At 37.5% G+C, this 22,843-nt stretch overlaps 1 protein-coding gene across 1 annotated transcript; it reads left to right on the top strand.

Annotated features, from left to right (window-relative positions):
• The first annotated feature begins 35 nt into the window (after positions 1–35).
• Positions 36–22,671, top strand: LOC128606423 (AFG3-like protein 1). The gene is made up of 16 exons (XM_053622532.1): positions 36–2,786; positions 3,965–4,055; positions 4,176–4,220; positions 5,018–5,118; positions 6,836–6,985; positions 7,768–7,842; positions 8,449–8,573; positions 9,658–9,928; positions 10,423–10,560; positions 12,332–12,485; positions 12,874–12,981; positions 14,522–14,647; positions 16,389–16,615; positions 17,652–17,852; positions 17,950–18,144; positions 18,532–22,671. Exons 1-16 carry the CDS (start codon positions 2,499–2,501, stop codon positions 18,742–18,744), a joined length of 2,508 nt encoding a protein of 835 aa, XP_053478507.1. The 5' UTR covers positions 36–2,498; the 3' UTR covers positions 18,745–22,671.
• The last annotated feature ends 172 nt before the right edge of the window (positions 22,672–22,843 follow it).

Genomic DNA, 22,843 nt, shown 5'->3' with positions numbered 1-22,843 from the left:
TCACGTTACTCCATGCTGCATGGTGACGTCAGAGCTTTTTGGTCACGCCCCTCTCACGTTGTGTTCGCTTCCCTAAGCGTTACATATAAAACGTGTGAGTTACAAAAGAAAAAAAAGTATGAAAGCACCTTTATATTTAAAAGCTGTTTATTATAGTACAGTATAATATATTTCTGTATTTATCTCTGCATTGTAGTTCCAGGGACCTGGCAGTGTGTATGATGTGCAGGAGCAACAGATTTCTCTTTGCCAAACATTGATCAAAATCAGTGTCAAGAATATTGACGTATCCGAGCACCCCATTTTAAGATTACATTGATTATTCGTATGCCAATTAAACTGAATGAGGAGTAAAAGAGGAGTAACGCTCTGTACACAACGTAGTGTACGTCTCTGAGGCTCTTAATCAGTATGTTGTCATTTTGAGGCAGGCGATACCTCAGAATGTAATGGTTTCTGCACTCTTTATTATTTGTTCTAAAATAATATGGAATATGCTGTGTTACCTTTCAGCATGCCACTTGTTTTTTCGTTGTATTTTTTGTTTTGTTGCGCTGTGATATAACAGACGTTGTGGTGTCAAGTATTGTGAAGTTATTCAATGTGAAGTGACACTTATGAAAGACACGAGTAAAATTAATAACCGTCTACGTTTGTAATCACTTTTACTGAAGTTTCACACCACATATAACGAACATTCTGCTCAGGAAGAAATGGATGATCTAGACAAAAGCAGCAGGTACAGAATTATTGGCACCCCACAAGAGAATGGGGACAAAGTAGTTTTAGGATTGTCTCTCAAAAACAAAATCGTCCTGGGGGAAAAAAAAAGATTTCTAAAAATAAATATTTCAAACGTCTAGAAACACTTTTTGATGTATATGAGTTTGTACATGTATTAAATCCTGCTTTTTGAAGAAAACCAAAGTGCTTTCAATACATAGCAAGAGGAGGCTCAGTGCTCAGGTATTCTGTCCATTATTCACCAAATATTAATCGTGGAGGTTCAAAAGGAATTAAATATTAATTCCTTTTAGCTGAATATCACACTACGTAAGGAAAACTTTTTGTTTGGAAAAATAATTGATATCACTCATTACACCTGAAAATCACAGCCATATGTGCTTGGTGAAGATTACAGTCCAGATTAAGCTCACTAATTGCTGTTGTAATAAGCTCCACTCTTCTGGGAAGACTTTCCGCTAGATTTTGGAGTGTGGCTGTGGGGATTCGTGTTCATTCAACCACAAGAGCATTAGTGAGATCAAGTGGGGTGCAGTCAGTTAGTGTTCCAGTTCATACGAAAGGTGTTCAGTGGGGTTGAGGTCAGGGCTCTGTGCAGGACACTCGAGGTCTTCCACTCCAACCTTAACAAACCAGGTGTTCATGGAGCTCGTGTTGTGCACAGCGGCATTGTCATGCTGGAACAGGTTTGGGCCTCTTAATTCCAGTGAAGGGAAATGGTAAATCTACAGCATACAAAGACATTCTATACAATCGTGTGCTTTCAACTTTGTGGCAACAGTTTGGGGAAGAACCACGTATGGGTGTGATGGTCAGGTGTCCACAAACACTTTGCTATATAGTGTATTCATGAAACGATAATTCTGGATTTGACTTTCTTTCAAAGCACTCAAGTTAAATCTAAATTTGTTTAAAACTGGGTGTAAGACAACACTTTAAAACTAAAAATGGTTTAAAAAAATACGGTTCATTGGTTCTGCAAAACACGGTTTCAACCGTTAATATTAGGAGAAGAATACATATACAAGCATATTCATTTTTCAAGGATGATAATTTGTTTAAATTCATTTTAAATACTTTTTAGGATAGTCAATAATGTCTGTGTCTTCCGGAGAAAATGCTATAATTTAAAAAATATATATTTTTAAGTAGAAAGGGTCATGTTCTTACTGGAAAAAAAAAAACCCAATAGAAGAATCACAGAAATTCTAATGGTTTTCACTACCATTACAAACCATTTCCATTACCATAACTGATCCTTTATGGTATCTACTAGACATAACATACCATCAATAGAAGGCAACAAATGACTAGTAGAGACCCACAGGGACCATTACAGTTTCCATTAAAAACCATTACAAATTTTGTGAGGATCTGAGATCATTCTGTTAGAGCAATGCTATTACGAAAATATTAAACATCAAAAACAAACAATGTAATCATTATTAATTAATTATAATAAAGTTATTTTTAAAATATATATATCGGGGTTATGTGCGAACACATCGGGCACTAAAGGGTTAAACATTAATTCTGTTTCTGCGCTCGTGACGAAAACGTGACCAAACCGGTGTCTAAAATGGCCGCTTATTGGTTACCCAATACTTTTCCGTGAGCCTATCAAAGGGCCCCTGGTGTCTTTTTAGCTGCCTGTGAAGAAATATACCCGCAATAGAGAAAAATATTAATTTGTCTCTTGTATTTTACCCGCTGTAGGACAGAGTTAGTCATCTGTAACAGCTGTTTTGTATGATATGATTAAAACATTTTATAGCTGTAATGTTGTGCGGTGTTTTTGTGTATGTTTGTGTAATTTGATCAGGCAGCACGGGACAGACCCGCTACTGTTGTTTACTCTAGTCAGCTGCTTTTATCTCCTTTCAGTTTCCTCGCAGTTTGGAGGAAACTTTTTAAGCTGCGGCTGTAAAATGAGTCGGATATTGCGGTCGATGTGTGCAGACTGCTGTAAATCAGGATGGGAGAGCTGGAGAAGAGGATACAGCGGGTTTAACTCTTATTCAGCCGCAGTGTTAAAGTTCAGGGTAAGCAGTTTGGTTAGGCTCCGCCCACTTCCCACGGTGCATTCTGAATAGTATACAAATTAAACTAATCATATTTTAACTTTAATACTTTTCTTCCTGTACACATATCTAAATATGTGTGTGTTATTTGTGTAAATATTTGTCTGTAGCTGCTTGTACACAGCCTGTTGAGGATAGAGATTCTGTGAAGTTGCTGTTAAATTATAAATAAAACATATTATCTTCCTTAACACGTGCAACTAATCTTATAATCTCAGTTTAAAGTGAACATGTTTTCAAGCATAACAAAGTTATTATTATTATTATTTTTTAAATGTATTATTTTGTTTGCAAAACACGGTTTCAAAATTATTTGCACCCCTACGGTGACCCGGAGAAGCATATTCATCTGACAAGAATGATGGTTGGGGTTTATATATATATATTAATTAATTTTGTATATTAATTTTTATATATTTATATACTTTGAAGATGGTAAAATACAAAATTATTTTGATTTATTTAGAATTTTTTTCTAAAAAATTCCCACAATTAGTACACTAGTTCCCACAATTCAATTTGTGTTACTCCAGAGTTTTGATGACTTTATTATTATTATTATTATTATTATTATTATTATTATTATTCCAAAATGTAGGAAATTAAAAAAAATAAATAAAAGAATGAGTGTGTCTAAACTTGTGTGTCTAACTTGCTCTTTATTAAAAGTCCTTTGCAGCATTTCTTTGCATTTCTCCTAAGACTTTTGCACTGTACTCTGTATATATATTTTAAATATCAGTCAATAATCTTTGTTTTATGGAGAAAATACTATTATCTGGAAGGAAAAAAAAAACCCCAGAAGAATAATTTTCTTTAGAGAATATGAGCAAGTCGGTCTTGAAGTTCATTTGTTCGTCTTCGGTAAGTTCTTCCTCCTGGTCAGGGTCGCAGTAGATCCGGAGTCTGTCCTGGGATCTGAGAACACCAGACTTAATTTCAAGTTCTTCATTGTCACAACAGGCCAGGGTCTTCTATTATATTATATACAATCATTTTTTGCAAGTTCTCTCAAAGGGTGCCGATAATTCTAGCGCTGACTGTATATATTGATTTCACTGGCATACATATCCTGCGATCAGTGCAATTTTCATTTAAGTTGAACGATTAAATAATTAAGCCTTGTATTTCTTGAACAGAATTTTTCATTGCATCGAGTGAAATTAAGATTAGGATCGAAAGAGTTGTCTCTCTCACAAGCAAGTGTCTTCTCCAGCAAACTACCAAAAGGTATTTTTTTTTAATGTTGCAATATCTACAATATCCTACGTATTAATAATTGGGGAAATTTGTCGCATTTATAGCACTGTAACTAAACTTTTTTTCTTTTTTTTTTTGGCACCTGCACAGGATTTGAGAAGTACTTTCCAAAGAGATCAGCAGCAGAACCCAGAGGTAAATCAGTCTGAAACTTGATTTGTGTTAAAAAAACCAAAAAACATATAAAAACATCCTTGCTTAATACAGGCCGTATGATAACGTCGCCTATAGCACATCTCTGTTGAACGTTGAGTCATTTTCTGTAACAGCAGCTTTGGCCGAGGTTCCAACTACAAGGCAAATCACAGGTTTATATTACATACGTTAACGTTTCCATAGTAACGGCTCGTTCGCAGGGACTTATACGGCGGATGCTCCACATGAACGAATTTAAAACATTTGCAATCGTTAAGGTTTTCGGTAAGGAAACCGTACTGAACAGTTACGGAAGGAGTCTCCAGTGTCGCCAGCACTTTGTAACGGTACCTTTGAACTTTTCCGAACATCTTCAGGACAGAGGAGTTTATGCATTTTGGTGGTTTCTCCGGTGCTGAATTTCTTTTATTAACTTCACGAGAAAGGAAAAGGAGTGTCTGCTTAAAAGAAAAAAGGAACGGAGAACTAACTTGTTTCAGTCCTTCCACAACATCAACTGTAACTATAAACGGATAAATACATGAACACTTGCATTGATCATTTAAAATATTGTAATGGTTTGGAAATAGCTGTGGTATAAGAGGAATAAAAACACTTGTTATTGGAAATGAATCAACTTCAGATGGTAACAGTAACTCCATCCACCCTGTCCACGCCCCTAAGTGCTTTACACCTTTGTATCTTGTACATTCTATGATTTTATTCTATACGATTTTTTTCCCATGCGTGCGTGAATGAGTTCTAAGTGAAAACTGACTCGGATTATGACTCTGCAGAGAAATCCAGCGAAGGGGAATCCCAGAGAAGCAGAGGTGGAGCAGGAACAGGTGGTGGTGACAAGAAGGAAGATGGCAGTTGGTGGTCTCGCATCCTACGAGTAAATATACTTAATTATACACAAAGGAGGATTTTTAAAATTTTTTTTTTTTTTATGGGAGAATTTGACGTTATGATCTAGGATATTCGTTGATGCGGCGTGCAGGCTCACACTAGTCTGAAATTTCAAGCCACTTACACATTTCCAAACCTGGAAAAATATTGAAATTTAACAAACATTCTGATGAAAATAGTCTCGATATTCTGTTGTCCTAAGGCTCAAGACTAGTGTTATGGTTAAGGTTCTGCAGTTAATAGCAAATTCCTCTAGGAATCAATATGCAGTACTGTTCGCGCTGCGTTTCCTTACTTAAGTAATAAAATAACGAATGAGATGATAACCGTAACGAAACCAGAGACGCTCTTACATCGCGAGTGCTCGTCCAACCAGCTTCCCCAACTGTAATACTGTTATTAAGAAAATTTGACAAAGGTTAGTGGGGGAAAAAGTGTCTTGAAAAGCTGTAGATTGTTCTTCATGAGGAAATCGCAAGAACCTTGTTGAGTCGTGGAGTTTTTTTTATTCCGCTTATACAACAACAGTTTGTTAAAGCTGTCTACGGTCGAGGTCATAAGTTTACATACGTCTTGCAGAATCAGCAAAATGTTAGTAATAATAAATAAATAAATAAATAAATAAATATATGGTGTTTTAAAATTTTTTTTTATTTAGTACCACCCTGAATAAGCTATTTCACCTACCAACAGATGTTCACATCTAGTCCACAAGACACAATAATAAGTGAATTTACACAAATGAACCAGTTCAAAAGTTTACACACGCTTCGATTATTAATACTGTTTAAAATACTGTTTATCCTGAGCAGTTAAACTGCCCACTGTTCTTCAGAAAAATCCCCCAGGTCCTGCACGTTCTCTGCTTTTCCAGCATCGTCTGCATATTTGACTCCTTTTAAGGTACATTTTTTCACACCTAGGGTTCTCGTACACGACTGTTTCAAAAGGTGCAAACATTCACCGATGCTCAAGAAGACAACACGATTAATGCATTAATGAGTCAGGGGGGTGTAAACTTTTGAACAGGATGACGAAGGCGTATGTAAACGTATGACCGCAAATGTACTTTTTATGTAAATGAACAACGTCGTACTTTTTATGCGTTTATGGTTGTATTTAAGAACGAAGCATCCGTATTCTTGTTGTCGCTCACGTTGTAGCAGCTTTTCGGGTTTTTTTTTTTCTCTCGCTCTGTTGAATTTAATAAGACGGAAAAAAAAAACGTGAAAACCTTTCAATGTCGGAAAGTTGTTCCTTTTAGTTCTGACTTTCACAAAGCTCTGACGTTGGAGCTTCCTTGCTAAATAAAATGCTAAACAAAGGTCTTCTTACAGAAAGCTACGAGTACGTGTCGTACAAGACGCTGTAAGTTAGCCGTTACTATAGAAACGATGACATGCTTGAACGAGCGCGTCGATAAAAGCCTGTGATTTGTAGCTGCACTACGGTCTGTTATAGAAAACGAATCAACAGTCAGAAATGAGAATTCGACAGCGCTGTGGTACAAATTAAATGTCATTGATTTAAAGTCAACCGAATGATGATGATCTACATGACCGGGATGATCTACATGACCGGGAATAGAAAGAGACTCGAGGAGACGTTTGCAGCTCGCGGTCTCTTGGCAAACGTCCTGTTTTTGGTTTATTTGTTACAGTGAACAGATCTGATAAACGTTTACCTTCCTGATTGTGTAACAGAGAGACGTCCCGTGGGATGAGAAGCATTTCTGGAACGTCGTCTTCGCAGGAGCTGGGATGCTGGCGACTTTTCTTTATTTATACTTCAGAGATGATGGAAAAGAGATATCATGGAGGGAGTTTGTGAATTACTACCTCGCTCGAGGCCTGGTAAGCGCCTGTTCATTTAAACTTAAAACCTAAAAGAGAATTCCGAACCGTTATTAGTGGACATGAGGATAATCCACATGCCGCAGAAACTCCAAAATGATCGACACCCTTCAAAACAGGGCCGTTTTGGGGAAACCGTCTGCCTTTCGTCTAACTAAACAAAGCGTTCTCATAACAACTTATTTTATTTTAAGAAAGTGTGTTTATGGCAAAAGTATTGGCACCCCAGAATGTAAACGAGTCCGAATGCATTTTCTTGATTTGCCTTGTTATATGGTGTTTGTTTGTTTTTGTTAGGTTTTTATATATATATATATATATATATATATATATATATATAGCGCTCCAGAAACACAAATTAAGTCAGCTTTATTATCTTTCTGCATATTGCACAAGGAAATGTGGTAGTGAGCCAGTTTCAGTAGGGCAGAGGGGAAACACGTGCAAAATCTGTCACCTTGTTAAACATTACAGGAAGAGACTCCGTACTGTTATCATGTCCAGGGGTGAGGATTCACCTAATATTAATTGCAGGGGTGCAGATACTTTCGAAACCAGTGTTTTGCAAGAACTCCCCCAATCATTTTAGTGTCAAAGCTGTACATCATATCCATATGTTTTAGCTCAGAATATCACTAACTTGCAGGTGTTATTCATTAAAAAAAAAAAAAAAAAAAAAATTTTAATAAAGGGTGCCAATAATTTTGGAGCTGACTGTGTGACAGGAATTCAGCTGCAGGTTTATTCATGGCTTATGAAGTGAGTGAACGGTTTTTGTGCAGGTCGCGAGGCTGGAAGTGGTTAATAAACAGTACGTCAGAGTGATCCCTGCTCCCGACATCAACACATCAGAAGTGGTGAGTCTTTTTTATATATATATATATACATATATATATATATATATATATACATACACACACAGAGAAACAAACCCTTAGGACACGATAAAGTCGAAATTCAAATTCAAAAAGAGAGTTTACTACATTCACCATTTCTACCTATCTAAAATCTATAGGAGGTACAAAGTTTTGCCCTCAGCATAGCAACATGGTCTCTTTGTCCTTATCCATGTGTTTTTTTTGTAAGCGTAGATTATTAGTCGAGGTATACATTATATTCACAGCATTATAATTGAGCAATTTTCTTGGCATCATCATGTACACGCACCGTCCACTTTAATAGGAACATCTGTACACCTGCCACTCATGCAGATGTCCAGTCAGCCAATCATGTGGCAGTATCACAGTGCATAAAATCATGCAGTTACAGGTCAGGAGATTCAGTTATTGTTCACTTGATCAAGCATCAGAATGGGTGTGTGTGTGACGTGTATGACTTTAATTGTGGCATGGTGTAATATATATATATATATATATATATATATATATATATATATATAGTGTGTGTGTGTGTGTGTGTGTGTGTGTGTGTGTGTATATATAATCATTTTTTTTATCCTGCAGAGTTATGTTTGGTTTAACATCGGTACCGTGGAAACATTTGAGAGGAATTTGGAGCAAGCAGAACAAGAGCTGGGTTTGGAGGATCCACACAAGCTGCCGGTGCTGTACAGCACCGAGAGAGATTTGTGAGTCTGTCGCAGTTAGCAGTTTGGCCAGTTTATTAGATACACCACTGTAATGCTGCGTGTCAGTCGATATCTCTTGTTGCTTCACATCAAAGTACATTTGTCGAAGTATTCTTGTATTCATGTTTGATGTTCATTTGGACACAGACTCAGTTCTGTTTTTACTCTTTGCTGTATTCTGTGCTAAAAAAAAAAAGTTCTGAATGCTTTTTTCCCCCCACTTTGCATATGTAATGAATAAAACACGTCTAGGCATGCTGTTACAGGAAAGTAATCAATGATCCAGTAGTGTGATGTCTCATGGCATGAAGCAGAGTCAGAAGACTCTTACCAGTCCAAAGTTGTTTATTTTCCAATAACAGCACTTTCCAACGTGTTGTATTCCTTTTATACCACAGCAATTAACGACATTAAAAAAATAAATTAAAATGATTACAGAATGAGTAATGAATTAGCGTTGTGAAACGTCCGTGAAAGAATTTTACAAAGAAACTGCAAAGAGCAACGTCCCCGTTCTTAGATACCATGATTATTACAAAGAGCTGACACTGGAGACTCCTTCCGTACAGTAAATGTTACATAAATGTCTCCTTAAAAAAACCTTCTCTATATTAACAATTATGTTTATTGAATCCGTTAAGCCCTTGTGTTACTATACTGTTACTATAGAAACGATAAGGTATTAGAATGAGCACATTAATGTAAACCTGTGATTTGCAACTGAGCTACTGTCAGCTGCTGTTCTAGAAAATTAATAATTATTCCTATATTTATATAGTACTATATAATAATCATGTTACTTCATAGTAACCAAATAATTTCGTGCTAACAAAATTAGCTGTAATTAAGCTTACTTAGTTATAGGTCACAGTCGCAATTTCACAAGACGGAATTGAGAATACGGCGCACGTTTGCGTCCGTTTTTAATCAGTAATATTCTCTATGTTGTGTTTAGAGATTTTCACTTCATTACCGGTTGTAAAGTAGTGAACACAGCGTGACTGTTAAGTGTTCATTAATCTGTCAGACAGCTAATAATATTAAAAAGTTAACGCGTCTGTTTTCATCCGCTCTGCTTGTCCAGGACGTTCCTCGCGATTTTATTCCCGTTCGTCGCGCTGCTCGGTTTGCTCGCGTTCAGCTCGAGGCAGTGGAGGCCCGGAGGATGGCAGCGCAGGAGAGGAAACAATATCTTCAGGATGACCGAGTCCAAAGCGAAGATGATCAGAGGCAGCATTAATGTCAGGCTGAAGGACGTTGCTGGTTGTGAAGAGGCCAAGCTGGAGATTTTGGAGTTGGTCAACTTCCTGAAGAAGCCCAAGCTGTACCAGGAACTCGGTGCCAAAATCCCAAAGGTATAGCATGTACTGACGTGTAATGATGGGTTTTATGTTTGTACTTGAGATGATGTGTGTTGTTTTGACCTGAGATCAGTGTCGAGTGTGAACTGACTCTTGACTTTCATCCTCGTACGATTACTTCCATGTTTTATTTACGTATTACGAGGTCTTTGGTCGAATGCCTGTGTCTGTTCCTCATCAAGTCGGAGAAGCTCTCTGGAGGACATGGGGTGCAGACTGGTGATGCACAGGAATACTTGAAATGTAAATTTTCTTGGACAAGCTAGAAAAAAACAGTGCAATGGATTAGCAAGTGGTAATAAGTTAAGAGAATTTATGAGAAAGTTAAGCGTTAAGAGAAAAGAGCTGTGGACACGTGCAGGCTGATTTGTTTCGTACGACGTTATCAAAGAGCAAAGTGGATAGATCAAGTCTGGATTTAACATTTAAGTTTAGCTTATCTTCTCTTTCGTCATCAGTGATAACCGTGGTTGATTATGTTCTTACAGGGCGCAGTGTTATTAGGTCCACCCGGCACAGGAAAGACCCTGCTGGCCAAAGCGACTGCTGGTGAAGCTGGAGTTCCCTTCATAACAGTCAACGGCTCAGAGTTTCAGGAGATGTTCGTCGGTGTAGGAGCAGCCCGGGTGAGAGATAATCAAGTCTTTTATTAAAAAAAAAAAAAAAAAGAAATACTCATGAACAAATCAGTCATTAAACGTTACAGTCCTCTCTGAAAGTATTGGAACAGCAAAGCCAATTCAGTTGTTTTCACCATGCGTTTAAGACATTTGGGTTTGAGATCAAAAGATGAGTATGATATAGATCAGAATTTCAGCTTTCATTTCCTCATATTTACATCTAGACGTGTGAAATAACTTAAAACATGGCTCCATTTGTTTGAACCCACCCGTTTTTTTTTCTTTGTGATCAAAAATATTGGAACATGTGACTGATAGGTGTTTCTTGCTGCCCAGGTGTGCCGTGTTAAACTGATTATTTAAAGAATTAATAGCTCTGGATGTCTACTCTTGATTTGAGCCCTAGGTTTGGCTGTGAAGACTGCATTTGCTGTTAAAAAGGATAAACCAACATGAAGACCAGAGAGCTGTCTATGGGATTAAAACAAGCCATTTTGAAGCTGAGAAAAGAGGGAAACTCTATCGGAGCCATTGCACAAGCATCGGGCATAGCCAGTAGAACAATTTGGAATGTCCTGAAAAAGAAAGAAACCACTGGGGTACGAACAACCAGACATGGAACGGGTCGGCAAAGGAAAACAACAGCGAAAAAACAACAGTTGTGGTGAAACACCAGCCGTTCTTCTCCAGTGGTAAAACCAGCTGTTACACCGGCCTTTCTTCTCCAGTGGTGTAACCAGCTGAAACACCAGCCTTTCTTCTCCAGTGGTGGAACCAGCTGTTACACCGGCCTTTCTTCTCCAGTGGTGTAACCAGCTGAAACACCAGCCTTTCTTCTCCAGTGGTAAAACCAGCTGTTACACCGGCCTTTCTTCTCCAGTGGTGTAACCAGCTGAAACACCAGCCTTTCTTCTCCAGTGGTGGAACCAGCTGTTACACCGGCCTTTCTTCTCCAGTGGTGTAACCAGCTGAAACACCAGCCTTTCTTCTCCAGTGGTGGAACCAGCTGTTACACCGGCCTTTCTTCTCCAGTGGTGTAACCAGCTGAAACACCGGCCTTTCTTCTCCAGTGGTGTAACCAGCTGTTACACCGGCCTTTCTTCTCCAGTGGTGGAACCAGCTGTTACACCGGCCTTTCTTCTCCAGTGGTGTAACCAGCTGTTACACCGGCCTTTCTTCTCCAGTGGTGTAACCAGCTGTTACACCGGCCTTTCTTCTCCAGTGGTGTAACCAGCTGTTACACCAGCCCTTCTTCTCTCTCACTTGAAGTTATTAAAAGAAAAAAAAATCAGCTTGTCACATTGCAGAGAAACCACAAGTTTGTCCGGAGATTTTCCCGTGCCGGAAACCTATACTGTCGAAAAGCACCGACACTGGAGACTCCTTCAATAAAGAAAATTTCACCGTATAACACGATAACGTATTGGAATGAATCCGTTAATATAAACCTGCTATTTGTCCTATAGCTGGAACTACTCTCTGAGCTGTTGTTGTTATAGAAAATGTATCGGCAGCGTCTGATTAATCCGAATGTAGCCTTCAACAGCGCTGTGCTATAATGCTGATCAGTAAACTATTTTGCCTTACATAAATGATCGATTATATAGTGCTACCAGTATCGGTCCTTAAATAAGATGCCAGGCCGAGAGTGCCAATATTTTTACACCGTCTTCAGAAACTCTTCTGGATATTGAGTATGTTGTTATCTGCAAGCTCTTCGTTGCTAGCTTTACTGATATCGGTTCTTATTATTAGCCTGTTTGTTTAAATGCCGCAGGTAAGGGATACGTTTGCGCTGGCTAGAAGACACGCCCCCTGTATCCTCTTTATTGATGAGATCGATGCAATGGGCAGGAAGAGGGGCCAGCGGCATTTCGGTGGGCAGAGTGAGCAGGAGAACACACTTAACCAGCTGCTGGTGGAAATGGATGGTACGTTTGAACCGATTTTGAAGGAGCGGTTAGTAACGTTTAACTCCATTCGGTTTTATTTGTGTAGAGCTTTTAACGGTGGACATTGTCCCAAAGCAGCTTTACAGAAACATATAAACTCAGGATAGGTCCAGATGTTCAACTTCCTGTTTCTTAAGAGCATGCTCACTTGAAGGGATCTGGAAATAATGGTTCTTATGAACCATTCACTATATAATTATTTCCTAATCATGATCTACCATCTTATCGATAAGTACATAATGCTGCAAAATTTCATTCTCTGTGTCATCACGAGTGACGTCCACATGACCATAATTAATGACTGTTTTTGCTGTTTTGTGTTTTTTTTTTTTTTTCTTCTTCTTCTTCTTCTTCTTCTTTTCTCCAGGCTTTAACAGCAGCACTAACGTCGTGGTTCTGGCTGCCACGAACCGCGTCGATGTTCTAGATCCGGCACTTTTGAGACCTGGACGATTCGACAGGCATATTTACATAGGTATAAATTCCTTCTCTTGTCTTCTCCTACTAGGGCCGGTTATAGAAAGCAGGCTTTGCGAGTTGGCCAGATAACGTACTGTATCTTATCACAAAAATGCAGATTTTTCCGTTCTGTATACAAGGATTCGGTGAAATCCAGATCAGTTACCATGACAACTTTGCAAACATATTATGCAGAGTTAAGTTCAGTCCAATCCAACGTTAAATATAAGTGATAAACGTTATGCTTAGTGACATTATATGACCTTATTGTCAAGATTTTTTGAAAACCTGAAAATAAAACTAATCAACAATCTAACGCATTGTGGCTTTCCTCATACTCCGTGTAGTTTATGTTTTTGTGTGTGTGTATATATATATATATATATATATATATATATATATATATATATATATATATATATATATATATATATATATTTTTTTTTTCTTTCCCAGATACCAAACATTTTAGGAAAGCTACAGTACACTACACTATAATTTTACAAACGTTGCTGTAAATTTAACACAGTAACTCTCAGTAGGCTTCTAAGACTAAAGTATAGACATGGTGAAATAGTAAATAAGTAGAAAAAAAACCCCACGACATCTGACATACAAATAATGATAACTGTAAGGATTTTTGAAAACTAATCTGAAGACCAGTCTAAGTTATTTATATTGCACGTTTTATATACAAGGCAGTTCAGGGTGCTTGAAATGAATGGATATAAAAATTAATAATAAAAACAATTACAGTATAAAATTTCATGGGAAAAGGATGGAATACAAAGCAGGTTAAAGTGAAGTTTAAATAATAAATATAATCTTCTTTAAGAATTAAGCATGCAAATATTAATAAATGTAAAGATTTTTTTTTTGCAAGCCATGACTGATTGCATTTTCAGAAATTGACTGATTATGGGTTTTACATTTTTTTTCCCCCATGACTTCAGTCTGTCAGATATTTGATTGTGTTTATAACATGATTTTTTCTGGCCCGAGTTTTTAAGATTTTGCAAGCCTTGTTTCTAGAGCTGACCCTTTGCTTTAGATAGGTTTATAAAGACAGTAATAACTTTTGGCTTCCCCAGAAACTCTCATGCTTCGTGTGTGAGTTTTCCTGGCAAGCATCCTCCCCCTCATACATGTCCAACTGATTTAAGAAGCAATGTGGTACAGCTGTATTATGTCAGCGGGGATTGCTGTCGTGGTGTTGGAGCTGATTTATGTCTCATTGCAGAGAGCTTTTCCCCACTTTAGCACAGCTGGCTCAGTGGAACATTCCAGTTACGGACATGGAAAATGGAGGGAGAGTGTGTGAGAGAATAAAGCGAGAGTGCGGGAGGTAGTGAAAGTACATCTGCTATTCCTGGAGGAGTTTCGTAAACACTGAGGCTCTTATGGGCTTCGGAGCAAATGCTTCTCATCATCTTCATCTGGGTGGTATACAATTCCCTCCTTACGTTCTCCTTTCTTTTCTCTCCACTTTCTTTTTTTCTCTCTCCACTTCATCCTCCTCCTCCGCCTCTGCCTCCGTGCCTGTCTTTCCAACGCAGGACCGCCTGATATTAAAGGCAGGGCTTCGATCTTTAAAGTGCATATGAGGCCACTGAAGCTGGATTCCAGTTTGACCTCAGATAATCTGGCGAGAAAACTGGCTGCTCTCACACCTGGCTTCACAGGTAAGAATATGAAATACAGAGCTTTTATTTACTCCACATTTCACATGGTCATATATATATATATATATATATATATATATATATATATATATATATATATATATATATATATAATATATGTGTGTGTATATTATAAATAAAATATCCGTATATAGATATTTCCCATTACCTATGTAAATATGCCTGTCGAATATATGTATAATTGTGTGTGTGTGTGTATATATATATATATATATATATATATATATATATATATATATATATATATATATATATATATATATATACACACACACACACAATTATACATATATTCGACAGGCATATTTACATAGGTAATGACTATGTGATATATAGACTATCTATATATAGATATATCTATATATATCCCGTATTTCTTGTGATGATCATTGTCATTTTTTGTGTGAGATTTATAATTTCATCATTATCTTTTTTTTTAATATTAAATACATTTCTTACTGTAGTTTGTTATTATTATAACTTTTTAATACTATTTGAATATTTATTTGTTTATTAATTTGTTTATTTTAGTTTCACCCATTACATACACTTTAGAACTAAAGACAGTATCCTTTATAAGCACGTGTATATAATTTAACGAATTTAAATCAATAGAATTTATAAATAAAACGTTTATTACAGTATACATATCGAGATATATACACACACATCCATAGGTCGTTTATAACCAGTTATATAACAAGCATTGTTTAGAGTTTAATCTAAAATGAGCAATGTTTAAGCCTTTTTATGTTATTAAATGAGCTATAACTGCAATAAAGTATAAAGATCTGTAAACTATCATGATCACTAATGTATCACTTCGTGAACATTTTCAGGAAAGCTTTCTGTGTGAAAGGGAAAAAAATCCCAATGGGAAAAATTTGTTCAGAAAATTCTAGTTGTGAAAATATAAGTCCTTTTTAATTAAAGGATTCATCCTAAGATAAAATAAGTGTAATTTACGTTTAATAAGAGCTTGTCATTTTTTTTTATGATTAAACAGCACCAATTAACCCATTCAGTGTTTAGAATAGAATGTTTATTATTATTATTATTATTATTATTATTATTATTATAAACAGTATGCTATTATTTTATTATATTATTAGTGTAATAAAGGTTTTATGAATGATTGCTTACTCCGTCCAGTCCAAACAAATTATAAAGTGAAACTTTTCTACATATAAAGCTGGACTATAAAGAGAAAAAAAAAAAAAAAATATATATATATATATATATATATATATATATATATATATATATATTTTAATATATATATATATATATAATCTGTGATTAAAACAGTCTTCACTACAGTATCAGTAAGTTTTATATATTTATTTCTTATTTATAATTATGATAAGATTTTAAATAATATATACTACTGAGATTTCTTCATCTGAGAGCCTCCTTTATTCATGTTTAACACCGTGAGCGCTAGATTTATTGGCACCCTTTAAGATTGAACTATTCTCTGCTCTTTTTTTCTCTCTCTCAGAAATATACTTGTATATCAGTATCACTGTTTAAGCCTAAAATATTTGCGTGTTATGAAGGTGCCAATAATTATAGTGACAAATGTATGGAAATAAAACAAAAAACCTCCCTGTTTTCCTGACGACTGCTGGACTGAAACACCGAGTTGAGGTGGGTGGAGACGGTGGAGGCCCTGCAGGCCGTGTAGGATCGGTTTACGAGTATAAACGTCTGTTTCCAGGGGCCGATATTGCGAACGTGTGTAATGAAGCGGCTCTCATCGCGGCACGGCACCTCAGCCCGGCTGTGACCTCCAGACACTTTGAGCAGGCCGTAGAGAGGGTGATCGGAGGTCTGGAAAAGAAGACGAGGGTTCTGCAGCCTGCTGAGAAAACCACCGTAGCTTACCACGAGGCCGGCCACGCTGTCGTAGGCTGGTTCCTGGAGCACGCTGACCCTCTCCTGAAGGTAAACACACCCTGAATGAAGCTCTGTTTTAATCACGTTTCTATTAAGAACATCTGTTTGGCGATTTGTAAAAGATGAAAGGTTTCCTAGATGCCGTGTATTGTAGTCTTATGAGTTTAGAACTGTGTATAATTACTATGTTATATACTGATCTTTCTGAAATAATCAAGATCATTCATATCAATATCAATCCCAAGATGTTTGCACTAACGTGGACATTTTAGTAGCCCACAATTAAGCACATTTTCAGTAAGAGAGAGAGAGAGAGAGAGAGAAAAAAGGACGAGTAATAACCTATAACCAAAGACTTTGCATTTCATCCTGGTTGTATTTGCATGAAGTGGAAAATTACACAAATGAAAGTATTTTTATTTGAATAGCTCGTGACTCGTTGTGACTTTAGCAAACATAGTGATAAAATAATTAATTTAATAGATTAGGCCTAAACATTCCTTCAGAATGGCTTATGCAGTTCTTTTAACCCATCTTCCCAATTTTCTCTCACCAGCATCTCCTTTAATGTGCATTGAAGCTGAGGTTTGCAGTATTATTTATTTATTTTAATTTTTTTAGACAGGAACTAAAACACAGCTGTACGCTATCCATCAAAAGTTTAGACACACTCATTCTTTATTTTAATTTTTTCCCCCACATTTTAGAATAATAATAATAAAGTCATCAAAACTCTGGAGAAACACAAATGGAACTATGGGAATTATGTTGTGATAAAAAATCCCAAATTAATTAAATATTTTAGCATCTTCAAAGTCCACGCCCTTTTTGTCTAGAATTTCCAGAAACGTATTCTTGGCGGTTTCTCACCCGATTTCTTGAGGAATTTCCCTGAGATGCTTTTTAAACAGTATTAAAGGAGTTCCCACCTACGCCGGACTCTTATCTGCTGCTTTTCGGAGATATTTCCCTCCGAGTCGTCCGTATAATTTGAATTATAACAGAACCACAGTTACTGTTTAAAAAGAAACCACGCCTTCAGATTTGAGAATTCAACAGCACTGTGTTTCCTCTTCTTGTGCAGTTGTCCATCGTTCCTCGAGGTAAAGGCCTGGGCTACGCGCAGTACCAGCCGAAAGAGCAGTACCTGTTCACGCGCGAGCAGCTCTTTGACAGGATGTGTGTGATGCTCGGAGGGCGCGTGGCGGAGCAGGTGTTTTTCGGCAGGATCACCACAGGCGCTCAGGACGATCTGAGAAAAGTCACGCAGTCTGCGTATGCTCAGGTGACTACTCGGTTTGAATGGGAGGGTGTTTTTTTGTCTTCATAAAAACCTCACTATGTTTTTTTTTTTTTTTTTTTTTCCTCCACTCCACGGACAGATCGTGCAGTTTGGGATGAGCGAGTCAGTGGGTCAGGTGGCGTTTGATTGGACGCAGCAGGGCGAGCTAGTGTCGGAGAAGCCTTATAGCGAAGCCACTGCTGAGCTCATAGATCAGGAAGTGCGTTCTCTCATCAGCAAGGCCTTCGAGAGAACACAGCAGCTCATCACCGAGAAACGAGAGCTGGTGGAGAAGGTAAGAAGACGAGCAGCTCCTAAACTCCTTTGTCCTGAAGGAAAACTTAACGACTCTTACAAAGCCCTGACACTGGAGACTCCTTCCATAACTGTTAAATAACTGTTTTGTTTTTTTTTCCCTTCGGATCGGTTCACGTAAGACCATGCAGGTCCCTGTGAAGGAGCTGTTACTATAGAAACGATAAAGATAATACGATTAGAACAAGCACGTGAATATAAATCCGAGATTCGGAGCGGCACTACTGTCAGAGCTGCCGTTATGGAAAATTAACCAACACCTTCTGACCAATCATATACAATTTGACCATTTTGAGATGATTTTAGCGCAGTCTACACACATGGTTTCAGTGAGTGACTAAGCATAATTTCCTCACTTCTGTCTCAGGTGGGGAAGCGTCTCCTGCAGAACGAAGTCCTGGACAAAGCGGACATGGTGGAACTGTTGGGCCCGAGGCCGTTTGTAGAGAAATGCACCTATGAGGAGTTTGTGGAGGGGACTGGCAGCATCGACGAGGACACGAGTCTGCCCGAGGGCCTGAAGGACTGGGACAAGGAGAGCGACACGTCTCGGCAGCACAAAGAGTTTATATACTTGTAGCACGTACCATGGACGGAGCTCCGTGGAGCCGGAAATGACTAAAACGTTAAACTAGAGCGTCTGAGTAGTCGCAGGATCCCAGCTGAGAGCAGCACGTCATTCCAAAGTCATTTTTAAGGCTTTTGCTTGGAGTTTCTACATTAGGGACAACGCCAGAAAGTGTCCCTGACTGAGACAAGGACCTGAGAAGGCGATCCAAGCTGAAACGTCAAGGCATTAACGAAGACACAGGGATCAGGATCCTGTCAGACCCTGCACGGTGTATCTTTACCTCCATGTGGTCAGAGGTGAAGATCTCAAAACAAGGACGATAGCACATGACTCGTCTGACCGCTGTTTAAAAACAAAAAACACGGAGCTAACTTCCAATGAGTTCTGATTTTACAAGTACAACCCCGATTCCAAAAAAGTTGGGACACTGTGTAAAAAGTGCATAGATGTAAATAAAAACAGAATGCAATGACTTGCAAATCTCATAAACCTCTGCCTCGCTAAGACGCTCTTTTTCTACCCGATCATATTAGTGACCTGTTTCCAGTTAACCTCCAGCTGTTTCTTTTCACTAACACTTACTTTTCCAGCCTTTTGTTGCCCCGTCCCAACTTTTTTGAGAAGTGTTGTGGCCATCGAATTCAAAATTTGCTCATCCGTTCCCCTTAAAACGGTACATTTCCTCAATTCAAACATTCGATTTGTTTTCTCCGTTCTATTGTGAATAACACACGGGTTTTATGAGATTTGCGAATCGTTGCGTTCGGTTTTTATTTACATTTTACGCAGCGTCCCGACTTTTTTGGAACTGGGGTTGTATTTATTCGTGTGTAATGTAGATAAACTGCAACAGTGGACTAATGATCAATTCATTAGCTAGTCAAATCTGCCATGTTTTGGTTGCCCAGATACATAATTACTAAGTAGTTAAGTACATTACTAACTAAAGTAATGTAATAACATGCAGTATCATTGGCTAGTTATTTAGTTAAGTGATTATTATTTCCCAGATTAAGGGAAATAAACATGTTTATGATTTATTTACTTCCAACAGTTTCTAATGTAGCGCATGGCGTTTGTGACCTCGACAGAAAGTCATGGGACACAGTTTTGCCTAGGAGTGTTCTGTGGTGTTATATCCTGTCATGCATAAAACATATATTTGAGTTCAGCGGCTGCTACTTGAATATTTACTATATATAAATATAGATAGAAATATTTTTTAAAAACGAATAGCCCAGACGCAAAATCACTTGTCTTAGGCATCCAGATTTTTCCACAATTGAACTGTGTTTAATATACAATCGTTAGTTTATTATTATACGAGTATTCGTTTTTGCTGTGTAAAACAACTGTAGGTCAGTATTACTCCTGCGGTTCCTCCTCAGCCTTCAGGAAACATCTCGGTTCCATAGTGACGGTGTCCAGGCAGGATGGACACGTCGCTCTTGAGATTGTTTGTGTTATTATTCTGGGGGAAAAAACCAGCCGAGTTTACCCATACATTTACAGTTACGTTTCTGGTGCTTTAACGCAGGCTTCCTGTTTATACGTATCTCTAAGTTTACAAAATCAGACCAGCAGCTCTTGAATGAAATTGTTAGACGCTTTCGGCGATTATGCAGCAATATAAAACAGGATTTGTCGACGAAAAATGATCGTTACTTCCGGCGACTATTTAGAGCAGGGGTGTCCAATCTTATCCGGAAAGGGCCGGTGTGGGTGCAGGTTTTCATTCCAACCAAGCAGAAGTCTGTTGAAAGCCAAGATCAACTGATTATACAGGTGGAATCAGGTGTGGCTCCTGCTTGGTTGGACTGAAATCCTGCACCCACACCGGCCCTTTCTGGATAAGATTGGACACGCCTGATTTAGAGTGAAGGTGTAGCCTTTGGAAGGAGTATAACGCATATCACTTGAGAACGGATACTATTATTATTATTATTATTATTCCCTCAAATAGCACATGTGCAGTAGTTATTCTTCATCCACTAGGGGGCAATATTTACATACAAACCTATTGCACTACATTATAGGATGTCTTAATCGCACTAGATATTCTTCACTGTGCTTTCATTCCTGACCACAAAATACGTACATGTGAATCTTTAGGCTTCCTCCGAGTCGTCGGGTTTCTTCCCACCTCCCAAAAACATGGAGTACTGTATGTGGCTTAACGGCGATAAATTTCCTATAGGTGTGAGTATATGTTGCATGATGCTGTACGATGAGCTGGTGTCCCATCCAGGATGTATTCCCGCATCGCACCCGGCGCTCCAGGCCCAAGATCCACCACGAATGTGAAGGTGATGGAATGAATGTCATTCTTGGGGGGAAATTCTATATATATATATGTGTGTGTGTGTGTGTGTGTGTGTGTGTGTGTGTGTGTGTATAAATTGCACTCAGTATCCAGATACTCAATTTGATTTACTCCAAATATAAGTACATGCAAAACCACATTAGCTGTCCTGGGGATGCAAACTTTTGAGCTGGGTGTAATGTTTAAGTTGTATGTTGTAACGGGTTTTCTGGTTTTGTAGATAAATTGTAAAATAGATTCCAATTTTTTTTTTTTTTCAATTTAAGAGGGATACAAACTTTTGCACTCAACTGTATACTTCTTTTTTTCATTGTTGTTTATAGACCTTTTTTCAGATTCTGCTGAAACACTGAAATGAATGCGGATGCTTTTCAGGAGCGGGTTGTTGTGACTGGGTTTTTTTTGTGCTGTGTCCTACATTGTGTTCATGCTTTTATTTTTTTTTTCTTAAAAAAAAAAAAATCTAGGTTAATAAATGATGCCATTGTAAAATATTACCAAAAAACCCTCCTATACTATTTTTACATACAAGACAGTTCTTTAACAATTAATACAGAGAAACCTGAAGAAATAAGTGAAATTTGGACGTTAGATTACTAAATGTATCCATATTATCCAGCAGGTGGCGCCAAACACGAAACTAAATACTGTACTGTGTAACAATAAGCTAATGTATGACATTAATTAATACACACCAATACATTGCATACATCCATAACAGTTATAAAAGTATCTGTTTTCTGAAGTGGAAACTTTAGTACAAACATATTTGATGTTTAAAATACCAGAACTGCTGTAATGAAACTTTCCCCATGCTAATCCTGCTTCAGTTAGTGTAATTACAATAAAACCAAGAGAAGAAATGATGGCTTAAATAGTCCACTAGTCTTATTCACATGCCCGGTCAACTGATACCGAGACAAAGTAAAATGATCTACAAATACCATGAATCCATAAATAATTTCAGCTTTATATTATTATATATTGAAACATTGCACTTAAGTACTTCAGTACTGCAGTGACTTTAGAGGATGTTCTGCTGCAAAGATATCAACCAGAATGAATCCATGAACCCAACCGGTGTGATGGCATGGGGAATGTTTTCGTAGCCCACTGGGGCACTTAATACCAGCCGAGCATCATGTGAATGCCACAGCTTACAGCTTGAATGTAAGTAGTAAGTACAGAAGCCAGAAATTTGTCTGTTGGTGGTGCTAGAGGGAAGGGTCATGAGGTCACAAAATTAACAAGATTCATCCTCTGAGGAGCATCTATATGCTCACTAAATTTCACCGAAATTCAAAAATCAACATCGATTCACTGTTTGTCTTTTAACACTGAAAAGCAATGAATTCTCAACATTGATTCAATATTATTTAGCACTGAATATTCAACCTCAACCAATGTGCTGATGATTCTGATGGAATTTCAACATTGAATCAATGTCACCTTGCTATCTGGGATATGTTACAAACCACTAGTTAGCTAAATAACATTAGAGCCTAGTCTAGTCTTTTGTGGTTAAATGTATGTTTAAGGTTTAAATATGGAGTTAAGGCTAAACTAAGAACTAAGAACTTTTATTACTGTTTCAGCCTCCGAAAAAGAAAGGAACGGGGAAGTCACACACATACAAATAAGATAACATTCAATGACATGCTTGCTTTTTTGAAAATATATTTTTAATTAAAATAATAATAATAATAATAATATATAATAAATAATATACATATAAATATATATATATATATATATATATATATATATATATATATATAAAGACAA

This window comes from Ictalurus furcatus, chromosome 4 (assembly GCF_023375685.1).
Source record: "Ictalurus furcatus strain D&B chromosome 4, Billie_1.0, whole genome shotgun sequence".
Lineage (NCBI taxonomy): Eukaryota > Metazoa > Chordata > Actinopteri > Siluriformes > Ictaluridae > Ictalurus > Ictalurus furcatus.
The sequence above is the reverse complement of the archived record's forward strand: the minus strand, read 5'-3'. Positions and strand labels throughout refer to the sequence as shown.

Coding starts and splice junctions, on each gene's coding strand:
- LOC128606423 (XM_053622532.1), top strand. CDS start 2,499: ATGATTAAAACATTTTATAGCTGTAATGTTGTGCGGTGTTTTTGTGTA. Junction 7,843..8,448: donor ACATCAACACATCAGAAGTG/GTGAGTCTTTTT, acceptor TTTATCCTGCAG/AGTTATGTTTGGTTTAACAT. Junction 17,853..17,949: donor CGCAGTCTGCGTATGCTCAG/GTGACTACTCGG, acceptor CTCCACGGACAG/ATCGTGCAGTTTGGGATGAG.